A 26,633-nucleotide genomic window follows, 5' to 3' on the forward strand; every position below is an offset into this window, starting at 1 on the left:
TGGAAAGATGGAGTGAAAAAGATTTTGTGTGATCGGGGCCTGAACATGCAGGAGGGTGAAAGGAGGGGAAGGAATAGAGTGAATTGGAGCGATGTGGTATACCAGGGTTGACGTGCTGTCAGTGGATTGAATTAAGGCATGTGAAGCGTCTGGGGTAAACCATGGAAAGCTGTGTAGGTATGTATATTTGCGTGTGTGGACGTATGTATATACATGTGTATGGGGGGGTTGGGCCATTTCTTTCGTCTGTTTCCTTGCGCTACCTCGCAAACGCGGGAGACAGCGACAAAGTATAATAGAAAATAAAAAAAAATATATATATATATATATATATATATATATATATATATATATATATATATATATATATATATATATATATATCCACCCTCCTCCGCACAACCCTATCTATAGCCCATGTCTCACAACCCTATAACATTGTTGGAACCACTATTCCTTCGAACATGCCCATTTTTGCTCCAAGATAACGTTCTCGCCTTCCACACGTTCTTCAACACACCCAGAACTTTCACCCCCTCCCCCATCCTGTGACTCACTTCCACTTTCATGGTTCCATCCACTCTCAAATATCTAAAACACTTCACTTCCTCCAGTTTTTCTCCATTCAAACTTACCTCCCGATTAACTTGCCTCTCAACCCTACTGAACCTGATAACCTTGCTCTTATTCACATTTACTCCCAGCTTTCTTCTTTCATACACTTTACCAAACTCAGTCACCAACCGCTGCAGTTTTTCACCCGAATCAGCCACCAGTGCTGTATCATCAGCGAACAATAACTGATTGACTTCTCAAGCCCTCTCATCCACAACAGACTGCATACTAGCCCCTCTCTGCAAAACTCTTGCATTCCATTCCCCAACCATCCCATCCATAAACAAATTAAACAACCATGGAGACATCACTCCCCTCTGCCAGAAACCAACATTCACTGAGAACCAATCACTTTCCTCTACCTATTCGTACACATGGCTTAAATCCTTTGTAAAAACTTTTCACTGCTTCCAGCAACTTACCTCCCACACCATATACTCTTAATACCTTCCACAAAGCATCTCTATCAACCCTATCATATGCCTTATCCAGATCCATAAATGCAGCATACAAATCCCTCTGTTTTTCTAAGTATTTCTCACATACATTCTTCAAAGCAAACAGCTGATCCACACATCCTCTATCACTTCTGAAACCAGACTGCTCTTCCCCAATCTGATGCTCTGTACAAGCCTTTACCCTCTCAATCAATACCCTCCCATATAATTTTCCAGGAATAATCAACAAACTTATACCTCTGTAATTTAAACACTTACCTTTATCCCCTTTGCCTTTGTACAATGGCACTATGCATGCATTCCTCCAATCCTCAGGCACTTCACCATGAAATGAAATGTTTGAGGACAGTATGTGGTGTGATGTGGTTTGATCGAGTAAGTAATGAAAGGGTAAGAGAGATGTGTGGTAATGAAAAGTGTGGTTGAGAGAGCAGGGAGGGTGTATTGAAATGGTTTGGTCACATGGAGAGAATGAGTGAGGAAAGATAGACAAAGAGAATATTTGTGTCAGAGGTAGAGGGAACAAGGAGAAGTGGGAGACCAAATTGGAGGTGGAAGGATGGAGTGAAAAAGATTTTGAGCGATCAGGGTTTGAACATACGGGAGCGTGAAAGGTATGCAAGGAATAGAGTGAATTGGAGCGATGTGGTATACCGGGGTTGATGTGCTGTCAGTGGATTGAACCAGGGCATGTGAAGTGTCTGGGGTAAATTATGGAAAGTTTTGTGGGACCTGAGGTGGAAAGGGAGCTGTGGTTTCGGTGCATTACACATGACAGCTAGAGACTGAGTGTGAACAATTGTGGCATTTGTTGTCTTTTCCTAGCACTACCTCGCATGCATGAGGGGGGAGTGGGGTGCTATATCATGTGTGGTGGGGTGGCAACGGGAATGGATGAAGGCAGCTAGTATGAATATGTACAGGTGTATATATGTATATGTCTGTGTATGTATATGTATGTATACATTTCAATGTATACATATGTTGAAATGTATAGGTATGTTAGCGTTACCTCACTAATGCGGGAGACAGTGACAAAGTATAATAGATAAATAAATGAATAAATAATATACACAGACATATACATATGTACATATTCATACATGATGCCCTCATCCATTCCTGTCGCCACCCTGCCACACATGAAAATGGCACCCCCCTCCCCCCATGTGCACATGAGGTAGCGCTACGAAAAGACAACAGAGGCCACATTCGTTCACACTCAGTCTTTAGCTGTCATGTGTAATGCACCGAAACCACAGCTCTCTTTCCACATCCAGGCCATATTCATACTTGCTTGCCTTCATCCATTCCTGGCACCACCTTGCCCTACAAGAAACAGCATTGATACCCTCTACTTCAGTGAGGTAATATCAGGAAAACAAACAGAAATAAGGCCACATTCATTCACACTCAGTTCCTAGCTGTCATGTGTAATGCACTGAAACCACAGCTCCCTATCCACATCCAGGCCCCCACATACCTTTCCATAGTTTACCCCAGACATTTCGGATCCCCTGATTCAGTTCATCGACAGCACGTCGACCCCATTATACTACATCATTTCAGTTCAGTATTCCACATTATTTCAGTTGCCTTGCAACCACATAATACTGTTGGAACTACTCCTTCAAACATACCCACCTTTGCTCTCCGAGATAACATTCTTTCTTTCTACACACTCCTCATTGCTCCCAGAACAAACACAGACATATACATAAACACACATGTACATACTTGCTTGCCTTCATCCATTTCTGGTACCACCCTACCCCACAGGAAACAGCATTGCTACCCCTTACTTCAGTGAGGTAGTGTCAGAAAAACAAACAAAAATAGGGCCACATTCATTCACATTCAGTATCTAGCTGTTGTGTGTAATGTATTGAAACCACAGCTCCCTATGCACATCCAGGCCCAGACATTTCACATGCCCTGATTCAGTCCATCGACATCACATCAACCTCAGTATACCACATTATTTCAGTTCACTGTATTCCTAGCACACCTCTCACCCTCCTCAATCACCCTCCCCAATCGCTCAAAATCTTTTTCACTCCATCCTTCCACCTCCAATTTGGTCTCCTGCTTCTCCTTGTTCCCTCCACCTCTGACACATATATCCTTTTTGTCAACCTTTCCTCTCATTCTTTCCTTACGTCCAAACCATTTCAACATGCCTTCTTCTGCTCTCTCAACCACAATCTTTTTATTTATACACATCTCTCTTACCCTTTCATTACTTTTTCAATTAAACCACCTCTCAACATATTGTCCACTCTCCTCTGTACAACCCTATCTAAAACCCATGCCTCGCAACCACATAATATTGTTGGAACTACTATTCCTTCAAACATACCCACCTTTGCTCTCCAAGACAATGTTTTCTTTCTACACACTCCTCATTGATTCCAGAACATTCGCCCCCTCCCCCTTTAAGTGACTTGCTTCCACTTCCATGGTTCCATTTGCTGCCAAGTCCACTTCCAGATATCTAAAACACTTCTCCATTTTTTTTTCTATTCAAACATACATCTTGACTAATTTGTCCCTCAACCCTGCTGAACCTAATAGCCTTGCTCTTATTCATATTTACTCTCGACTTTCTCCTTTCACACACTTTTCCAAACTCAGTCACCAACTTCTGCAGTTTCTCACTTCAGTCAGCTGTCAGTGCTGTATCATTGGTGGACAACTGACTTACTTCCCAAGCCCTCTTATCCCCAACAGACTGCATACTTGCCCCTCTCTCCAAAACTTTTGCATTTACCTCCCTAACCACCTTATCCATAAACAGATTAAACAACCATGGAGACATCACACACTCTTGCCTCAGACTGACCTTCTCCTCTCTTCCTACATGTACACATGCCTTACATCCGTGATAAATTCTTTTCATCGCTTCTAGAAGCTTACCTCCCACACCATATACTCTTAAAACCTTCCACAAAGTATCTCTGTCAACCTTATCATATGCCTTCTCCAGATCCATAAATGCTACATACAAATTCATCTGTTTTTCTAAGTATTTCTCACACACATTCTTTAAAGTGAACACTGATCCACACATCTTCAAACACTTTTGAAACCACACTGCTCCTCCTCAGTCTGATGCTCTGTACATGCCTTCATCCTCTCATCAATACCCTCCCATACAATTTTCAGTTAACACTCGACAAACTTGTGCTCTGTAGTTTGAACACTCACCTTTATTCCCTTTGCCTTTGTCCAATGGCACTTTACATACTTTCTGCCATTCCTCAGGCACTTCACCATGATCTATACATACATTGAATATCTTAACCAACTGATCAACAACACAGTTGTATGTGTGTGTGTGTGTGTGTGTGTGTGTGTGTGTGTGTGTGTGTGTGTGAAATAAAAAAGTGGTATTGCTGACTCTGCCTGCTTATGGTTGTCACCTTCAGCAAAGTTGCATTATTTGAGTGCAGTCTTGTTTAAGAGCTTCCTACTCCAAAGAAGTCCATCCTTTTTACTGCCACTGATTGTGATGCAGCCTTGAAGCTGCAGGAGTCCCTGGAGAAGGCATCCTTGGGGTTATATAATAGTAATGACAATGATAACAATGATAATAATAATAATAATAATAATAATAATAATAATAATAATAATAATAATAATAATAATAATAATGATCATAATGAATGAGTAACCTTGGCTTCATACTGAACTTGCTGAGTTGTGATGCAACATGTGTTCTTGGTCACAATACAGATCTAGAAATGGTATTCAAACCCAATGAACCCAATGAAGATTAGTAGCCAATATACCCTAATATTGTACCTTAAACTGTGCCTATAGATTTTTTTTTTTTTTTTTTTTATACTTTGTCGCTGTCTCCCGCGCTTGCGAGGTAGCGCAAGGAAACAGACGAAAGAAATGCCCCCCCCCCCCCATACACATGTACATACACACGTCCACACACGCAAATATACATACCTACACAGCTTTCCATGGTTTACCCCAGACGCTTCACATGCCTTGCTTCAATCCACTGACAGCACGTCAACCCCTGTATACCACATGACTCCAATTCACTCTATTTCTTGCCCTCCTTTCACCCTCCTGCATGTTCAGGCCCCGATCACACAAAATCTTTTTCACTCCATCTTTCCACCTCCAATTTGGTCTCCCTCTTCTCCTCGTTCCCTCCACCTCCGACACATATATCCTCTTGGTCAATCTCTCCTCACTCATTCTCTCCATGTGCCCAAACCATTTCAAAACACCCTCTTCTGCTCTCTCAACCACGCTCTTTTTATTTCCACACATCTCTCTTACCCTTACGTTACTTACTCGCTCAAACCACCTCACACCACACATTGTCCTCAAACATCTCATTTCCAGCACATCCATCCTCCTGCGCACATCTCTATCCATAGCCCACGCCTCGCAACCATACAGCATTGTTGGTACCACTATTCCCTCAAACATACCCATTTTTGCTTTCCGAGATAATGTTCTCGACTTCCACACATTTTTCAAGGCTCCCAAAATTTTCGCCCCCTCCCCCACCCTATGATCCACTTCCGCTTCCATGGTTCCATCCGCTGACAGATCCACTCCCAGATATCTAAAACACTTCACTTCCTCCAGTTTTTCTCCATTCAAACTCACCTCCCAATTGACTTGACCCTCACCCCTACTGTACCTAATAACCTTGCTCTTATTCACATTTACTCTCAACTTTCTTCTTCCACACACTTTACCAAACTCAGTCACCAGCTTCTGCAGTTTCTCACATGAATCAGCCACCAGCGCTGTATCATCAGCGAACAACAATTGACTCACTTCCCAAGCTCTCTCATCCCCAACAGACTTCATACTTGCCCCTCTTTCCAGGACTCTTGCATTTACCTCCTTTACAACCCCATCCATAAACAAATTAAACAACCATGGAGACATCACACACCCCTGCCGCAAACCTACATTCACTGAGAACCAATCACTTTCCTCTCTTCCTACACGTACACATGCCTTACATCCTCGATAAAAACTTTTCACTGCTTCTAACAACTTGCCTCCCACACCATATATTCTTAATACCTTCCACAGAGCATCTCTATCAACTCTATCATATGCCTTCTCCAGATCCATAAATGCTACATACAAATCCCTTTGCTTTTCTAAGTATTTCTCACATACATTCTTCAAAGCAAACACCTGATCCACACATCCTCTACCACTTCTGAAACCGCACTGCTCTTCCCCAATCTGATGCTCTGTACATGCCTTCACCCTCTCAATCAATACCCTCCCATATAATTTACCAGGAATACTCAACAAACTTATACCTCTGTAATTTGAGCACTCACTCTTATCCCCTTTGCCTTTGTACAATGGCACTATGCACGCATTCCGCCAATCCTCAGGCACCTCACCATGAGTCATACATACATTAAATAACTTTACCAACCAGTCAACAATACAGTCACCCCCTTTCTTAATAAATTCCACTGCAATACCATCCAAACCTGCTGCCTTGCCGGCTTTCATCTTCCGCAAAGCTTTTACTACCTCTTCTCTGTTTACCAAATCATTTTCCCTAACCCTCTCACTTTGCACACCACCTCGACCAAAACACCCTATATCTGCCACTCTGTCATCAGACACATTCAACAAACCTTCAAAATACTCATTCCATCTCCTTCTCACATCACCGCTACTTGTTATCACCTCCCCATTTACGCCCTTCACTGAAGTTCCCATTTGCTCCCTTGTCTTACGCACCCTATTTACCTCCTTCCAGAACATCTTTTTATTCTCCCTAAAATTTACTGATAGTCTCTCACCCCAACTCTCATTTGCCCTTTTTTTCACCTCTTGCACCTTTCTCTTGACCTCCTGTCTCTTTCTTTTATACTTCTCCCACTCAATTGCATTTTTTCCCTGCAAAAATCGTCCAAATGCCTCTCTCTTCTCTTTCACTAATACTCTTACTTCTTCATCCCACCACACACTACCCTTTCTAAACAGCCCACCTCCCACTCTTCTCATGCCACAAGCATCTTTTGCGCAATCCATCACTGATTCCCTAAATACATCCCATTCCTCCCCGACTCCCCTTACTTCCATTGTTCTCACCTTTTTCCATTCTGTACACAGTCTCTCCTGGTACTTCCCCACACAGGTCTCCTTCCCAAGCTCACTTACTCTCACCACCTTCTTCACCCCAACATTCACTCCTCTTTTCTGAAAACCCATACTAATCTTCACCTTAGCCTCCACAAGATAATGATCAGACATCCCTCCAGTTGCACCTCTCAGCACATTAACATCCAAAAGTCTCTCTTTCGCACGCCTGTCAATTAACACGTAATCCAATAACGCTCTCTGGCCATCTCTCCTACTTACATAAGTATACTTATGTATATCTCGCTTTTTAAACCAGGTATTCCCAATCATCAGTCCTTTTTCAGCACATAAATCTACAAGCTCTTCACCATTTCCATTTACAACACTGAACACCCCATGCATACCAATTATTCCCTCAACTGCCACATTACTCACCTTTGCATTCAAATCACCCATCACTATAACCCGGTCTCGTGCATCAAAACCGCTAACACACTCATTTAGCTGCTCCCAAAACACTTGCCTCTCATGATCTTTCTTCTCATGCCCAGGTGCATATGCACCAATAATCACCCACCTCTCTCCATCAACTTTCAATTTTACCCATATTAATCGAGAATTTACTTTCTTACATTCTATCATTTCTATTACATTCTATAGATGCTTCTAATAATTATTCCTTCACATCATATTTTCAGCTTAATTGTACATAATCACACATCCCTAGTATCATGCCTTCAGTCTATCTGCATCTGTTACCAACTTCACCCAAGTTGTATTAGATCACTTGATGCTTAACATTCATCCATGTAATATCTGACCAATATTCCTGAGTTTCATTTTTTCACTTGTATCATGATCAAATATTCCTCAATATCATATCTTCAGCTATATTATATTTCATATGGATGCCTTTTAAATCTACATTAAAAAATCATCGGAGTTTTTCTATACATTCAGAATTACTTGGATGTCTCCAGTCATTCAGTACTTGAGACTGATTGCCTAAAGCTTGATTTATCAAATGCCTTAGGATACTTCATATCATAATCTTTAAGAGCTCCTTACGCTTTGCCTAGACTGGCAGGCTACTTCTAACTTCTAATCAAATTGATTTTGATAAGAACACTTCAGACTTTAATTGAAGTGTCAGTATACCTCCAGTTATCAATGAGAAGCTTTCACTTTTGATCATATAAAATAACTTAAATATTTCTAGCTCTACCTGCATTGATGGCAAGCTTCCAGTCAACGCTCAACAGAAAACTCCCAAATATGCTTTTAGGTGATATGGACATAAATCAATCTTTAACTCAAGTCAGCAGTGTTTTTCCAGTCATGAATCGAGATAGTTCCAAACATAGTGCAACTGACAGGAATACCTCAAGCATTTTACTTGTTCAATGATGTGTCTTGACACCATTCAGCCTATAGTTTCCATGTTAAAACTGATATGGACATCAAAACCTTGACTTCATCAACAGTGAACTTCCAGTTATTGGTACTAATAAACTGGATGGTTCCAACCATGTTATAACCGATGCAGAAAACTTAAGCTTTACCATAATACATGGTGCACTTACAATCACTTAAATGATATTGCCACAAGCAGTTCTAGCAAACTGGAAAGATTCTTCCAGCCACTGTTTGCAAGAATGGTTCCAACTATGGCATAACTGACTTGGACACCTCAGGCTTTTTCTATAAGAAAGTGAGCCTCCAGTTACTGGACTACTTCAATGGAGGTCTACAATTATGTCATAGCTGGTAACAACAGCGCACACTTGATATGAACAACTGAGGTTACTTGTAGTCTTGATTCAATACACTGCTTTCACTTTGCATCAAAACTGATAGTGTAACAAGGTTTACCTAAGATGGTAAGTATAACATACCTCTAATCACTAATCAGTATATCACTTCCTACTGCATAACTTACAGGGAAATATCAAGCTTCATCTGTAGTGATAATGACCCAGTAGGATGCTTACACTTTCTCTATAACTACCACAAATACTTTAAGCTATTTGGAAGTCATGGATTACAATCAGAGCAATGAAGAAATCCTTATCTTCATGAAAAAATTTAACATTTCCCAGTCAACTGCTAAGAAGTGTTGCTCCAGCTGAAAATGACTGTTCAACTATTTCTTTATGTGAACAAATATGAAACTTCAATAATTGTGACAAACTTCAATAACTGTGACAGAAAACTTTAGATAATGGTCTTGCTAGTACAGTATTAAGTCCTTCCTAGAGAAAAAGGGCAATTTTGACCCTTCCTATCCTCCAGGACTGCAAAATTAATTCCCAAAAGAAGCATGCTGCATGCATGTGATCCATGAGAAATGAGTTAATGGTACTAGAAAGACGGACAGACATAATTTTCAGAAATCAACTTTTATAGAAAGATGGACAGAGACATAAGTCTCAGAAATCGACACTTCGAAAAAACTACGAAAATATAATTGTAAACCATCATTATCAACTAAAGCAATTCTCCCCTTATTAACAGAGAAGACATTTTCATATATTGCCTTGGACATATCTCAAGTTACTCATTCTTCCTAACATAATGCATAATATATTCATCCTACAAAATGGTAACTACTCATACCACTACTTATTATGTGTTAGATTAGAAATCGCATTAAATTTCCACAATATTCAAGGCAGCACTTTTATTATGATACATCTTGAGTATTATGTCTAATTCCAGTAGAAATTAAGGGTCTAAGTTCATATACATCACCATCACTTGATGATAAGGCTCTAATATCTGAATACTGCCAGACATATAGCTGTAATGGATAGGTTCTAATAATACGTACTCTACCAGGTCTACATCTTTTCTAAGATAGAACTTCGCAATTTCACTGAAAGACAGACTCGTCTCTGTGTTTTGGTATGATGTTGGTTAGGGGGACTTGTACCTCATTTCTCATTCATTACAACACAAAAATGCCTATCAGAATAAGAAAAAAGTAGAAAACGGTATTCACTAAAAAAAACATGATATGGCCTAGGTCTCAGCTGAAAAATTGCTAGCACATGGGCAAACAACAATGCTAATCTAGCTTCACCTTGCTACAAAAAGCTCCATTTGATACGCATGTGGAGAGTACTTCAAATCAAAAATGTCAAATGGAAGTTACAAACTATTTGTCCGCTGAAGCCATAATCCACAAAAATGAATAATTTTGCACATACATCCCTCCTCCTCCAATTGTTTTCTATGTCAACTATAAAAGTTAGGAAGACTTTGACCAAACTGCATCAGGATAATCTGCTAATGGGAGCTGAACAATTTACCTAAATTTTACTACAAAGCAATATCCCACTCTGGTTAGTCCCTCATAAGATGAAAATAACTATAGATATTTTTTTCAAGTTCATATAACCTGATTTCATTCTGCAACTATAGACAATCCAGTTATAAAAATCAAACTTACTTTATTCCTAAAAATTATGAAAGTCAGAAACAATAATATAAACTATTCACCTAAGCATAGTACCCCACTAGCCTTTATTACAAGAAAGGAAAAAAGATGTATACTAATCAAGGTTTGTGAGATGACCATCCAACCTTCTTGAAGATGATTGTGCATATTGCTTGCTTTGTTAGGGTTTTCTTGACACACTTACAAAATCTAACTTAACATTACTGGCTTGAACCTCCATCAGGACTTAATAATGCAATCAAATAGCAAACTGCTAATCATTTCAGATAAACTGAGCATAAAAATCATCAGCCTAATCAAAACTAATCTATAAACAGGATGGATAATCAGTATATTCTATGTAATGCACTAAATTATAAGTTAGGACAAAAACTGGTCAGACAAAACTTTTTACATTATATATATATTTTAATACTATTCAATAATTATTATATTCTGGAATCACTTAGACAATACCTGCAGTAATTACCAGTAGTAACACTATTTGATTAATATTGCTGTCATATTTGATTTGAAACAATCTTCCCAAAATTTCATGTTTATATAGAATGTATAACTCAAGGTTTATAAATGAACCTGGTTTCTTTTGGTATGATTACTGTCCTTTATATCTAACACAGCATGTTAAAGCTTTTTTTAGGGCTTTACTCCAGAAATGATTTATCACTTATTAATATGTGCACCAACTGAAAGTTATAAAAGGTTATATGATAGATAAAACTTTTACTGGAAAGTTTAGTTCCCAAGCTGAATCCAATGTAGATGTGATAAAGGTGTTAAGTTCACTTTTAGCAAAACTGGGATAACCTTCATTGTCTACATAGTGAGATACATGTCTTAATTACATTTTTTAAGTCCAGCTTACAGATCAAAACCTAAGACCAAAATTCAGGTTAGAGCACTTTCCTGCTATTCCTATATAGAGGTGAAATGGACTTATCACCCTTTGTCATACCAGCTCAAATTTTCATGAAAACTGAAAAGACAGTATACATGAAAAGTGAGAGAAAAAGGAAGGAGGAGAAAGAATGAACAATTTACTGCCAAGGTAATTAGCCCATTAGTTACATGCAGTACAACAAATGGGGGCAGCACACCTACTCCAGATCCTTAAAAACCAATTCCTCAACTTAATATGGAGCACTTTGGCACCTTTTTTTTTTTTCAATAAATGTCATTCAATAGGCAGTCAGGCACTAAACTGGAAAGGTCTAAGCACTAGTGTCTTAACCTTTAATACACATGGGAATATACCAACTGCCTTTGATTCCCCATTTCATTGGATAAAGTTCTCTTCTACAGCTAAGTGATGAATTAACAATAGTAGACTCAAGTCTACCCAACATGAAGGATGATACAGTATCTGTAAGTTCAATGCCAGTAATATAAAAAAGTCTCCAGTATCCATAAAATGATAACAGAATTCAAAGACAGAATCTTTGGAAACTGTTAATGCTGGAATTTTCAAAGGGGTGCCTAATAATAGGCCTAAATACAAGTCGCCTTGTGTTAGGCCTGGAAGTTCTGCATTAAAGGATGGAAGCTGTACCTTAATCAGTACTTATGAGTGCACTCTGACCATCAATCATTATATTTTTTCTTGTATGATGAACTTGCAACACACTATGATTTTTTAAATCAAAGATATCATAGTGCAGCTATCTATTGCAAATACTTTTCAGTAATCTGGCCTACTGAACCAGAATGTAATTGCACAGGAGAAATATTTCTATACATACAGCTATTTTGAACATAGTTTCATGTTATATAGCTTGGTGGAATATCTTGAGAATACATTGAAAATAGGATTTTGAAGTATGAAATACCTTTTTGTTCTGTAGGGGAGTCATGTTAGCAAGAGTGAGAGACCACATACTCAAATAGGGGTAACCTACACTCATCTGATTTTTCCATGGGAAATATCAACCTCCACATCTGTCCATATGACAGGTGCTAGTTCAGATCTATCACTATACTTACTCAAGGTTCTCATTTGTATACAAAATCCCTACCCAACTTGCTTTCTGTCCCCTAAACTAATTCTACATGGTTATTCATCTTTCTACATTTAAGCAGGAGAATTTGAGTTAGAAGAAAAACAAGTGAAAGTTAGAGGAAATGAAGGTTTGGAAGGGCCAAAGGAGGATTACTAACAAGATTACCATGTAGGAAGAAAGGATTTATCACATTTTATAACTATTTTATTCAGCTAGCAGGGATCATCTTGTGAGCAAGAGTGATAGCATACTCCCACATCAGATGGAGGGACCTAATTGTTTTCGTTTCCATAAAGAATAAATCCATTAAGCCACCTTGAGGAGCGCAAGGTGCATCCAAGAGATCTAGACTTAGTTATTATCTATCTATCTATATCTCTGATGCCTGTTCCCTTCTGGTACTTCCTCAAGGGGATGGCCAAAGCAATAGGGTCTCAATTACTAGTGAACTCCAGTGCTTCACCCTTAACAGGCCACTGACAGAGGGTAAGTCTAGTGCAGTGTTTGCAGAGGCTCCTATCTAGTGTTCCTAATGACTACTACCTAAAGGTCCTACCTACTGCTTCTACCTACTGTTTCTACTTAGGTAGTTATTGACAAAGGTGTATGCTCAGATCCAGATTTCCTCTATCACCAACATCACAGTCAGTCATATAATATGTATAATGTCGTTCTCTTCCAGGTAATAAACATGTCATATCCATAACAATAATTAGGCAGTGTAACACTGTTTACAATCAGTACTGACAAGGAAGTCTTTGGTTTTGGGAGGGTTTGTGATGACTGTGTAAAGAGCCAGCACTTCAGTGGTTGTCAAGTTGAACTTCTTTGACCCAGATAGCTGTCCTTCTTTCTGCCTCACCAGCACGTGGACTATTGGCATTCTTTCCACATATATACGATCTTTCTTTGTCGTAAATAACGCTTGACAACACAACTCACACAGCTCATTCTTCATAACTCTAGATTTTCCTGTGGTGAGAACTATGCCCCAGCCCTGCCTTTTGGCAAAATGAAAGGAACAATAAATAGAAGTAGCAGGTAGAAACATTTAGGCTAGGGTATTAGGCAGAAACATCAGGTAGAAGTAATAGGTAGGAAAATTAGGTAGTAATTGTCAGAAGAAGAGTTGCCCTTTTCCAATGGCCTTTTAAGGGTGAGGCACTGCAGTTCAAAAGTGGCCATCCCCTTACGAGAGTTCCAGGTGGGAACAAGCGTCAGAGACAGTGTCCTTATGAAATCTACTTATCTTTCTCTGTCAAAAAGGCATATCATGACTGGAATAATGATTTATAAGATACTGTGGGATCAAGTTAATATTTCAAGAAATATCAAAATGTCATGTGTTTTCATATGCTGCAACACTCTTTAAGAAGTTACATTTTTGCTTAAAAAAAGCAGTTTTGCAAGTTCATGTAATAAAGGGCTTGCCTTAGACCAGCATTAATTTTCCATCACAGAAAATATTGGTTATTTGATTCACCTAACTCCAGCAGATTATTCTTGCTTTATATTGGAAGCATCAGAGTTGAAGGATGGAAAATCAAAACAAATCAGAATCCCTCTAAAAAGAATATAAGAAAAGAAGAGACTGACATCATTTTTTGGGATACACAGGAGACAGACTTCTATATGACATATGGTGAAAATATGGATGTACGCAGTTGTTACAATTGTGATGTTCAGCTTAGAGCTATCAAAAAGTGTTCAATAAAATAACACTGTTAAGAACAATAGTGATATGTTGGAATTTTCAAAAGAAGGAGAACACTGTTAAGAACAATAGTGATATGTTGGAATTTTCAAAAGAAGGGAGAAACTTATAAAAGAAAAATTTTGCAGGGCAACAGAATATGGACTTTGCCCTGTGGAAACATTTAAAAGAAGCATTGTTGAGACTTGCAGGTATAACCATAAAGAACATCAGATTTTCAATTCTGATGGGACAGGTGCTTGGACAGAAATTGTAAATTCTGACTGAAATATTTAGATAATTGGGTTCTGTCAAAATTGCAATGGAATATGTTTAGTCAGAGATTCCAGTAAAGAACTTAGTGAATTATACATATGGCATTTGATATCAGATAAAACCAGTGAAACTAGAACCCACTGTCATTTATTACTCTAGGTAAATCATGTAAACTTGGAGAAGATAGAAACATTCTCAAGATATACAGATATTCTCACAATTTTTGGACCTCAGTAGTACAGTGGTTAGCATTCCTGACCATAACACTTTCATGGGTTGTCCAGGCTCAAGTGCATATGTCTGAATCCTGGTTGTGGCAGTTGGTTGACAACCCAACTGTTCAAGAACCCTTTGAGTTGGTTGATGGAATGGGTACCTTCTCATGCTAGGATATATATATATATATATATTTTTTTTTTTTTTGCTTTGTCGCTGTCTCCCGCGTTTGCGAGGAAGCGCAAGGAAACAGACGAAAGAAATGGCCCAACCCACCCACATACACATGTATATACATACACGTCCACACATGCAAATATACATACCTATACATCTCAATGTACACATATATATACACAAACAGACATATACATATATACACATGTACATAATTCATACTGTCTGCCTTTATTTACTCCCATCGCCACCTCGCCACTCATGGAATAACATCCCCCTCCCCCCTCATGTGTGCGAGGTAGTGCTAGGAAAAGACAGCAAAGGCCCCATTCGTTCACACTCAGTCTCTAGCTGTCATGTAATAATGCCCGAAACCACAGCTCCCTTTCCACATCCAGGTCCCACAGAACTTTCCATGGTTTACCCCAGACGCTTAACATGCCCTGATTCAATCCATTGACAGCACATCGACCCCGGTATACCACATCGATCCAATTCACTCTATTCCTTGCCCGCCTTTCACCCTCCTGCATGTTCAGGCCCCGATCACTCAAAATCTTTTTCACTCCATCTTTCCACCTCCAATTTGGTCTCCCACTTCTCCTCGTTCCCTCCACCTCCAACACATATATCCTCTTGGTCAATCTTTCCTCACTCATTCTCTCCATGTGCCCAAACCATTTCAAAACACCCTCTTCTGCTCTCTCAACCACGCTCTTTTTATTTCCACACATCTCTCTTACCCTTACATTACTTACTCGATCAAACCACCTCACACCACATATTGTCCTCAAACATCTCATTTCCAGCACATCCACCCTCCTGCGCACAACTCTATCCATAGCCAACGCCTTGCAACCATACAACATTGTTGGAACCACTATTCCTTCAAACATACCCATTTTTGCTTTCCGAGATAATGTTTTCGACTTCCAAACATTCTTCAAGGCTCCCAGAATTTTCGCCCCCTCCCCCACCCTATGATTCACTTCCGCTTCCATGGTTCCATCCGCTGCCAGATCCACTCCCAGATATCTAAAACACTTTACTTCCTCCAGTTTTTCTCCATTCAAACTTACCTCCCAATTCACTTGACCCTCAACCCTACTGTACCTAATAACCTTGCTCTTCTTCACATTTACTCTCAACTTTCTTCTTTCACACAATTTACCAAACTCAGTCACCAGCTTCTGCAGTTTCTCACATGAATCAGCCACCAGTGCTGTATCATCAGCAAACAACAACTGACTCACTTCCCAAGCTCTCTCATCCCTAACAGACTGCATATTTGCCCCTCTTTCCAAAACTCTTGCATTCACCTCCCTAACAACCCCATCCATAAACAAATTAAACAACCATGGAGACATCACACACCCCTGCTGCAAACCTACATTCTCTGAGAACCAATCACTTTCCTCTCTTCCTATAAAAACATTTCACTGCTTCTAACAACTTGCCTCCCACACCATATATTTGTAGTACCTTCGACAGAGCATCTCTATCAACTCTATCATACGCCTTCTCCAGATCCATAAATGCTACACACAAATCCATTTGCTTTTCTAAGTATTTCTCACATACATTCTTCAAAGCAAACACCTGATCCACACATCCTCTACCACTTCTGAAACCACACTGCTCTTCCCCAATCTGATGCTCTGTACATGCCTTCACCCTCTCAATATATATATATATATATATATATAAATGCAAGAGTCCTGGAAAGAGGGGCAAGTATGAAGTCTGTTGGGGATGAGAGAGCTTGGGAAGTGAGTCAGTTGTTGTTCGCTGATGATACAGCGCTGGTGGCTGATTCATGTGAGAAACTGCAGAAGCTGGTGACTGAGTTTGGTAAAGTGTGTGGAAGAAGAAAGTTGAGAGTAAATGTGAATAAGAGCAAGGTTATTAGGTACAGTAGGGGTGAGGGTCAAGTCAATTGGGAGGTGAGTTTGAATGGAGAAAAACTGGAGGAAGTGAAGTGTTTTAGATATCTGGGAGTGGATCTGTCAGCGGATGGAACCATGGAAGCGGAAGTGGATCATAGGGTGGGGGAGGGGGCGAAAATTTTGGGAGCCTTGAAAAATGTGTGGAAGTCGAGAACATTATCTCGGAAAGCGAAAATGGGTATGTTTGAGGGAATAGTGGTTCCAACAATGTTGTATGGTTGCGAGGCGTGGGCTATGGATAGAGATGTGCGCAGGAGGATGGATGTGCTGGAAATGAGATGTTTGAGGACAATGTGTGGTGTGAGGTGGTTTGATCGAGTAAGTAACGTAAGGGTAAGAGAGATGTGTGGAAATAAAAAGAGCGTGGTTGAGAGAGCAGAAGAGGGTGTTTTGAAATGGTTTGGGCACATGGAGAGAATGAGTGAGGAGAGATTGACCAAGAGGATATATGTGTCGGAGGTGGAGGGAACGAGGAGAAGAGGGAGACCAAATTGGAGGTGGAAAGATGGAGTGAAAAAGATTTTGTGTGATCGGGGCCTGAACATGCAGGAGGGTGAAAGGAGGGCAAGGAATAGAGTGAATTGGAGTCATGTGGTATACAGGGGTTGACGTGCTGTCAGTGGATTGAATCAAGGCATGTGAAGCGTCTGGGGTAAACCATGGAAAGCTGTGTAGGTATGTATATTTGCGTGTGTGGACGTGTGTATGTACATGTGTATGGGGGGGGGGGCCATTTCTTTCGTCTGTTTCCTTGCGCTACCTCGCAAACGCGGGAGACAGCGACAAAGTTAAAAAAAAAAAAAAAAAAAAAAAATATATATATATGTATTATCCCTGGGGATAGGGGACAAAAAATACTTCCCACGTATTCTCTGTGTGTCATAGAAGGCGACTAAAAGGGGAGGGAGCGGGGGGCTGGAAATCCTCCCCTCTCATTTTTTTCAGTTTTCCAAAAAGAACAGAAAGCTTGCCCAGTGAACATTTCCCATCAAAGTCCCAATCCCTTTTTTGCTATTCTACGACTAATGTCTCGATAAAACAAGAAATTTTCGCTATCATCTATGATTATTTTCAGGGGTTCAGGCAAAATCGTGCAGACACCCTTAAAAATTGTTAATCGAGTATTTATTCGAAAGCCAAATGGTATTGAAGCATATGGTTCCAAAATGTTTCTTATTTGCAAGTTTGCTATGATAGATTTGCCAGATAGACATTGATTCTGAAATGAATTTTGAGGACAATGTGTGTGAGAAAGATCTGATCGATAAGCTAACTGTACCAAACAGAGATTTTGGGCATATAAAACGTTGGAGAGCCAAGCAAGCTCATTGAGGTATTTGAGCAACATGGAGAATAAGTGAGGCATGATGAAACCCATTGAGACATATTCTTCGAAGGGAGAGACATTGGATGCTAAAACTGCCTCGAGGTGAAAGTGAGTGAAAGAAGATTTTCGTGTATCGGCCTGCCAGAGGGAAAGGGGCAAAAACCATTTGGTTTCAGTATTTGGAGCGTGTTGTAGCAAAGGGGTTGAGTGCATTCCTCAGTCGATTGAATCAACTGTGAAGCGTCTAGGTAACCTGAATGCTGTACGTATTAATTTTGGTTATAGTGTTATTATATAGTGTAATTGGGGGGTTGGGCTATATTTTTCTTTTCGTTGTTATCCTGGTAGCGCAAAAACGTCAGGAATCAGGCACAAGTAAGACAAATAAAAGAAAGAAAAAGAGATAAAAACACAAAAAAAAAAATTTTCATTTTAAGTAAAAGTAATGCAGTAGTATATTTCTTCTTTTTATTATTTTGTCTGTCCCTGCTAATGAGGAAAGAAGAAAGAAATATTATATGAATCCCAATCCATCTACTTTTATAAACATTTCACTTCCTGCCATGACACATACAATGAATAGACAAACATCTCAATAATATTAATAAATACACGTCACATACACATACACATGTACATAATTCATACTCCTGCCTTTATACAACCTGTACGACCACCATCACCAAACTAAATGACAACACCACTCCCTCCACATTCCCCGAGGTCTGTCGTTGGATGAATCCACTAGAACCTCTCGGGTACACCATGGAAAGTTTGTTGGGATGTGAACAGGGAATATGTCTCTGGGTACAGGATATAAATGAAGCTGAGAGATTGAGATTGAAAGAACTTGTGGCATTTGTTTTAATAACACTACTTGGTTTGTGGGCGTGGTGGTTTTAAGGGGCTTGTGTTTTCAGTGTGTGGCAGGGGGGCGTCGGGAATTAAATAAAGGCAGAGTATGAATTATGTAATGTATATATGTCTGTGTATGTATATTACATGTATATAGTTTGAAATGTATAGGTATTGTTAAATGTTGGTGTAATGGCGTGTATGGTATAATACATGTGTGTGTGGATGGGTTGAGCCATTCTTTTGTCTGTTTCATTGCGCTACCTCGCTAACGCGGGAAATGGTGAACAGTATGTTTGAAGGAATAGTGGTTCCAACAATGTTGTATGGTTGCGAGGCGTGGGTTATGGATAGAGTTGTGCGCAGGAGGGTGGCTGTGCTGGAAATGAGATGTTTGAGGACAATATGTGGTGTGAGGTGGTTTGATCAAGTAAGTAATGTAAGGGTAAGAGAGATGTGTGGTAATAAAAAGAGTGTGGTTGAGAGAGCAAAAGAGTGTGTTTTGAAGTGGTTTGGTCACATGGAGAGAATGAGTGAGGAAAGATTGACCAAGAGGATATATGTGTCAGAGGTGGAGGGAACGAGGAGGAGTGGGAGACCAAATTGGAGGTGGAAAGATGGAGTGAAAAAGATTTTGAGTGATCGGGGCCTGAATATGCAGGAGGGTGAAAGGCATGCAAGGAATAGAGTGAATTGGATCGATGTGGTATACCGGGGTCGATGTGCTGTCATTGGATTGAATCAGGGCATGTGAAGCGTCTGGGGTAAAGTATGGAAAGTTCTGAGGGGCCTGGATGTGGAAAGGGAGCTGTGGTTTTGGGCATTATTACATGACAGCTGGAGACTGAGTGTGAGCGAATGGGGCCTTTGTTGTCTTTTCCTGGCGCTGCCTCGCGCACATGAGGGGGTAGGGGGATGTTATTCCATGTGTGGCGGGGTGGCGATGGGGGTGAGTAGAGGCAGACAGTGTGAATTGTGTGCATGTGTGTATATGTGTGTGTGTGTGTGTGTATATGTGTGTACGTTGGGATGTGTGGGTGTGTATGTTTGCGTGTGTGGACGTGTGTGTGTGTGCATGTGTGTGGGGGTGGGTTGGGCCATTTCTTCCTTTGTTTCCTTGCGCTACCTCACAGGCGTGGGAGACAGCGACAAAGCAAAATAATAATAATAATAATAATAATATATATATACTTCCCACGTATTTACACCTTGAATACTTCAAAGTTGCTAAGTAATGAAAGACGGTGGAAGGACTGGAGAGAGGCAATACTATGGAATGAATGATGATAATCATAGAAAGTAATAGATGTACTGTAAAAGGAAGGTCATATCCAACATAATAAGTGTCATTTCCATAAACGAGACCTTCATACCTAAACAGATTTCAAATTTGCAAAAAGTGGATGCCAGGCTGGTCAACTCTGAAAGGAATGGGTAACAGATGAGCATCTTTTATAGGCAACTGTTATGGTCAGAAGTTGTTTCACTGTGTTATCAGCTAAAGACAAGTCCACGATGAACCTGGATTGCTAGGGTAAATTAGCCCGACTACAGATCTTGTAACAGCATGGATGAATATCATAGTAATCATTTTAATCCCAGTACGTGTTCAATAGAATACTACAGCACTCACACAGTCAGCCACATCCCATGGATGGTCCCAGAGAACTGGTAGTAAAGAGATTTTAAAGTTTTGAGAGAGAGAAACATGTGCTACTTGATATCATGCTATGAGAAACAGATATATGAAACTTTAATGGGTGAAGGCCTTTTTAGTAAACCTCAGTACAGGAAAAACACATCCAGGCAGGTGTGAATGGAGGTATGTTCATCTGTTCTCATATATTCTAGTCTCCCAAGGAGACAGGAAAAGTGCCAAAAGCTAAGAGAAATACACATGTTTTACAGGATGGCAGCCTTGGTCTAATTTAGGACACATATCTATTAAATCATAATGTAAAATGTGGCAGATAGGTACTGGCAAAACTTATAAAGTAAGATCTGACAAGAGTACAAACAGGAAGGCCTTAAGTTACTATAGTCTCATCCACAACTTTTAAGCCAGGTGAGTGGACACCCAAAAGAAATTAAATGAGTAACTGGCTTATGCATGGCAGCTAGTCAGGGTAGTGATCTTGTACACAAGCAAAAGGATCCATGCAATAACATTTATGTCACCTTATTTTCATGATAAAAGGAGGGTTCTGCAATTGAATTTTCTTTACTATCATTCAACTTATTAAACTTTTGTGGACTCTCACCTTTAACAATTTCAACACTTTTTCCTCTCATATAAAACTGTGACAGTACAAAAGTGCTTACATACATCATTTCTATGAACTTTCTTGCTTAATTTCTTACTCTGTCTTCTGTTTGCTCATTTAATATGCCACCCAAACAACAACACATTTAAAACCAATGCATCACAGACATTTAGACCTTGATGTGATGCTGAGGCTTCAGTCCTGGTGCACTGCTGCTATTTAAAGCCATTGCATACCAAAAGAACCATTGCACTATGCTACAAGTTCATTTCCCTCTGCTTTGCTCTGAAATTATATTCAAATATCATTGTTATTCATGACCACTCTTCACTGTTCCTGATTTGTCACAAATATGATAATTGTTATTGTTACCTGATCAACACAAAATCTCACTCTTTTTTTACATGGCACTGTGCAATGCCAGTGAGTAGGCAGGCAACATCCTTCCAGCTGAGTTTTCTCTCAGTGACTGAAAACTGTTTTTATGATTGAAACACTGTCAGGTGTTACCAGATTCTTCATGAAGTAGTAAGAATGTGTCATTGCTTATGGATGACAAGAAGTACATCCTTGCTGAGGAGTATCTCATTCCAAAGGATTCCATCATTTCCCTGCTCCTGCATGGAATGCAGCATCAAAGTCACAGAAACCTCATTCAAAGAATTCTCATTACTACAGCTGGCAACATATGAAAACTCATTCCTTTGCCAGAAAAGAATACAAAGTCAAAGAGAGGTGGAAAAAAGATAAGCCATGTATCATGCAAAGATAGTATTCTATTCAAATTCCTTATACCATATGGTACCAATACTCACTAAGTCAAAAACAGTTTGACTATTAGTGAGTTGACAGTTTACCTACCAAACAAATTCTCCAGATGTGGTGTTCAGGCAATAAGGTGGGTATATTGTCAACCACCACGGTCCCTTTTACATACAGATTTTTATGCAACGTTTTTGCAGTTTACATTTAAGTCTTATCAAGACCTTATTTTACTGTGTTCCAGCTTCATTACTTTACATTTCTGTGGGTTGAACCTCATCACTCATGCTGCAGGCCACTTCTGGAGCTTGGGTAAATTGATGCAAACCTTATCATCCCATATTTGACTCATAATAGCATTATCTACAAACATATCTAGGTATAAATCTAGACCGGTAAGCCTAAGATATATGTCAAGAGTAGCAACGGCCCCAGGAATGAGCCCTAAAGGATGCCTATGGTGACCCCAAGCCATTCAGAGATGAGTCTTTTGAAACATGTCCCTTGTTGCCCTTCCAATAAAATGATTTTCAGTTGACTTAAGAAATCTCTTCTTTTTGCCTGCCTGAAAATCCAGCCTCTTTAACCAACTTCTATGTAGAATAGTGTCAAATGCCTTTAGGCAGTTCAGACACACAATCCATTTTTTATCTGTCTAAAACAAAGCTCATTCCATCAAAGAAGTCTACAGTATGACATCTTTCCTACGAACCCATGTGCCTGTTATTTTGGTAGTTTCTCCTTTTTAAGTAAACACCTACTTGCTTCCTGATTATGCCTTCCAGCATTTTACAGACCACACTGGTCAGAGATACTGGATCACAGTTCAGTGCAACTTCAACCACCACGGTCCCTTTTACATACAGATTTTTATGCAACTTTTTTGCAGTTTACATTTAAGTCTTATCAAGACCTTATTTTACTGTATTCCAGCTTCATTACTTTACATTTCTGTGGGTTGAACCTCATCAATCATGCTGCAGGCCACTTCTGGAGCTTGGGTAAATTGATGCAAACCTTATCATCCCATATTTGACTCATAATAGCATTATCTACAAACATATCTAGGTATAAATCTAGACCAGTAAGCCTAAGATATATGTCAAGAGTAGCAACGGCCCCAGGAATGAGCCCTAAAGGATGCCTATCGTGACCCCAAGCCATTCAGAGATGAGTCTTTTGAAACATGTCCCTTGTTGCCCTTCCAATAAAATGATTTTCAGTTGACTTAAGAAATCTCTTCTTTTTGCCTGCCTGAAAATCCAGCCTCTTTAACCAACTTCTATGTAGAATAGTGTCAAATGCCTTTAGGCAGTTCAGACACACAATCCATTTTTTATTTGTCTAAAACAAAGCTCATTCCATCAAAGAAGTCTACAGTATGACATCTTTCCTACGAACCCATGTGCCTGTTATTTTGGTAGTTTCTCCTTTTTAAGTAAACACCTATTTGCTTCCTGATTATGCCTTCCAGCATTTTACAGACCACACTGGTCAGAGATACTGGATCACAGTTCAGTGCAACTTCTTAGACTCCTTTCTTAAAGATATTCACAAACATTTTCTCTGTTCCACTCTCTTGGGATTACACTCTCATCCAACATTCTTTAACACTACATCTAACAACTTGTAAGGTGTCCCTGAACATTCTTTAAGCACAAATAGAAAAACTTTTTCAGTACCATTGCCACAAAGGACAGAGACCCTTCACTGCTAAGCACACTTATGTCTCTTTCTTTCAGAATTTCATCAATTTCTAAATCCTCTTTCTCACCTCCCTGCTGGTGTTGGGATCATAACATCCTTCTCTGTAAATACACTTTTGAGCTGATCTTTCATTTACTTTGACAACACTTCCTTATGAATCTCTCAGCCTGATTAGCCTTAGTCTAGCAAGATCTCTGGGCAAGCTATGCTAAGTATGGTTGAATGGGGATATTTGACCCCTATTTGGGTATGTGGGCTCTCATTCTTGTTAACAAGACAAACCTTGATAATGGAAGAATAAACTAAAAAGTGCTCCTGAAAACATCATAACATATTCTTTTGTGTAATAAGACAAAAATAAGAGGATGCTTTTGAAATTATGGTAAAATTCATATGAGATTCATATTGCATCAGCACAAGCCGAGGATTAACAAAGCCAGGACGTCCCCAGCAGAGTGTAAATCCGTTATTGTGGTACCCCTTGAACCTGCAAATGTTTAAATGATCTACAATCTGCAGAGCATTAAGTTGTAGCTATATATATATATATATATATATATATATATATATATATATATATATATATATATATATACAATAGACTAGAATTTTTTTTTTTGAAGAGCTTCCACACAGCTTTGAGACTTTTTTGGTCTGGCATGTAAAAGCTTGAATTGCCTACAAAATGTCCAACCTTCAGGTGTACAATAACTGTAGACAACAACATCAGAAAGATATATTCATACTGAGCTTCCAACAGTTTAGAAAGATAGCATAATGCACTTCCATACTGCTTAGATAGATATCCACACTTTGAGCTCATACAGCTTGAGTTAACCAACTCTCAAGCAATAAGGTTTACAGCAACTACACACAACAGAAATTAAGAGGATATTTCAATGTCAAACCTTCAAAAAGCTTAGAAACATATTCTTACAAAGCTTCTTGCATCTAGAAAAAAAATCCAAATTTTGAGCTCAAAATCCTCAGTCCAGAAATATATAAGCTTTCAGGCAACAGGAAATAAACTGTTTTTCCATGCTTAATCTCTAAAAAGCTCTGAAAGACTTTCTTATTTTGAGATCATAAAGCTTTCATCACTTACACTCTCAAGCCTTTGGGTCTATAGCATCTGTATACAACAAGAATTGGAAAGATATCTTTACACTGGAAGCATGCTGGCAACAATACAAAAGTTCTATTCATTTACAGTATATCAAAACTATCACTGCATGAAGGCAAAAAACAATAGTCTTCAGCATATCTGTTCAGGATCCCTCTCTAAAATGCCTCTATATGTTAGATTCTCTGATCTATTAGTAGAATATTGAATAGAATCTTAAGTCTTTCTTATGGACTATAAACCCACACACATCTAAATTATGAATCTATATCAACATTAAACCTTTGAAATACAATACAAACCTCTAGATACATATTTATTTTAATCTACTTAAAAATACTTGTAATCACTATGCATCTGACTGAAAATTGATGATGAAGATGAAATATGAGACCATAAATTTCTCAAATCTACAAACACTTATGAAAAATATACAATCTCCAATTCTGCACAAACCTCAAAATCATAGAGATGACTTATGCAAAGCTCAGTTCTACAAATTCTGAAAAAGATGATTTTAACGTACACAATACTGTATATAACACCATAAAGTATCATAATGAAAAGGATTAAATATAGCCTTTAGTGTCACAAAACTCTGATAGAAAAAATGAGAAAAATAGCATATGCAGATGATCATGTACCCAGCAGTTTGAAAAAATATCCTAAAACTTCAGTAAAGAACTCAGTAGCGACTCGGGCATTCAGGTGGGTTGAAGTAGCCAAAGACATTGAGCTCGTACAGGCTGGCGAACACCATGAAGATTAGGTACCAAAACATAAGGACCACACCATACTTTTTATCCAGCTTCCAGCCATTCATGTGTGTGGCAACTATCAGGAACACCACCGTTGAGAAAAGAGACAGAGTTGAGTATGTCAGACCTGGAATGATGAATGGAGACATGCATTACTTGAGAAATCAGCTTTGATGTGCCTACTTATAACATGATAAATGAAATAAGAAAAGTGCAGTATATTGCTTTATAAACAAATATTTACATAGATTTTCTTTCCATACTTGACTGTTGTTTCCTGCATTAGTGAAGTAGTGCCAGGAAACAAAGAAAGCGCATCCACTCATGTACACATTATTATCATTTTGATTTGTCGCTGTCTCCCGTGTCAGCGAGGTAGCGCAAGGAAACAGACAAAAGAATGGCCCAACCCACCCACATACACATGTATATACATGCATGTCCAAACACGCAAATATACATACCTGTACATCTCAATGTATACATATATATACCCACACAGACATATACATATATACAAATGTACATAATTCATACTGTCTGCCTTTATTCATTCCAATCGCCACCCCACCACACATGAAATAACAACCCCCTCCCCCCGCATGTGTGCGAGGTAGCACTAGGAAAAGACAACAAAGGCCACATTCGTTCACACTCAGTCACCAGTTGTCATGTATAATGCACCGAAACCACAGCTCCCTTTCCTTATCCAGGCCCAAAAAAACTTTCCATGGTTTACCCCAGACGCTTCACATGCCCTGGTTCAATCCATTGACAGCACGTCGATCCCGGTATACCACATCATTCCAATTCACACTATTCCTTGCATGCCTTTCACCCTCCTGTATGTTCAGGCCCCGATCGCTCAAAATCTTTCTCACTCCATCATTCCACCTCCAATTT

General features: G+C 39.3%; 1 protein-coding gene across 3 annotated transcripts in view; it reads right to left on the reverse strand.

The window, feature by feature from the left end:
* Window positions 1-372: 372 nt before the first annotated feature.
* The window catches only part of LOC139763167 (probable sodium/potassium/calcium exchanger CG1090), a 362,327-nt gene continuing 336,066 nt past the window's right edge, over window positions 373-26,633 (reverse strand). For 2 of the 3 annotated variants that reach the window (XM_071688880.1, XM_071688877.1), the window contains one exon: window positions 22,139-25,857. In XM_071688880.1, coding sequence (XP_071544981.1) covers window positions 25,658-25,857 — 200 coding nt within the window. In that variant the 3' untranslated portion in view covers window positions 22,139-25,657. Of the gene's footprint in view, window positions 4,611-22,138; window positions 25,858-26,633 lie in introns of those variants that run through there. The other variant, XM_071688878.1, reaches the window with a different exon arrangement.

This window comes from Panulirus ornatus, chromosome 46 (assembly GCF_036320965.1).
Source record: "Panulirus ornatus isolate Po-2019 chromosome 46, ASM3632096v1, whole genome shotgun sequence".
Lineage (NCBI taxonomy): Eukaryota > Metazoa > Arthropoda > Malacostraca > Decapoda > Palinuridae > Panulirus > Panulirus ornatus.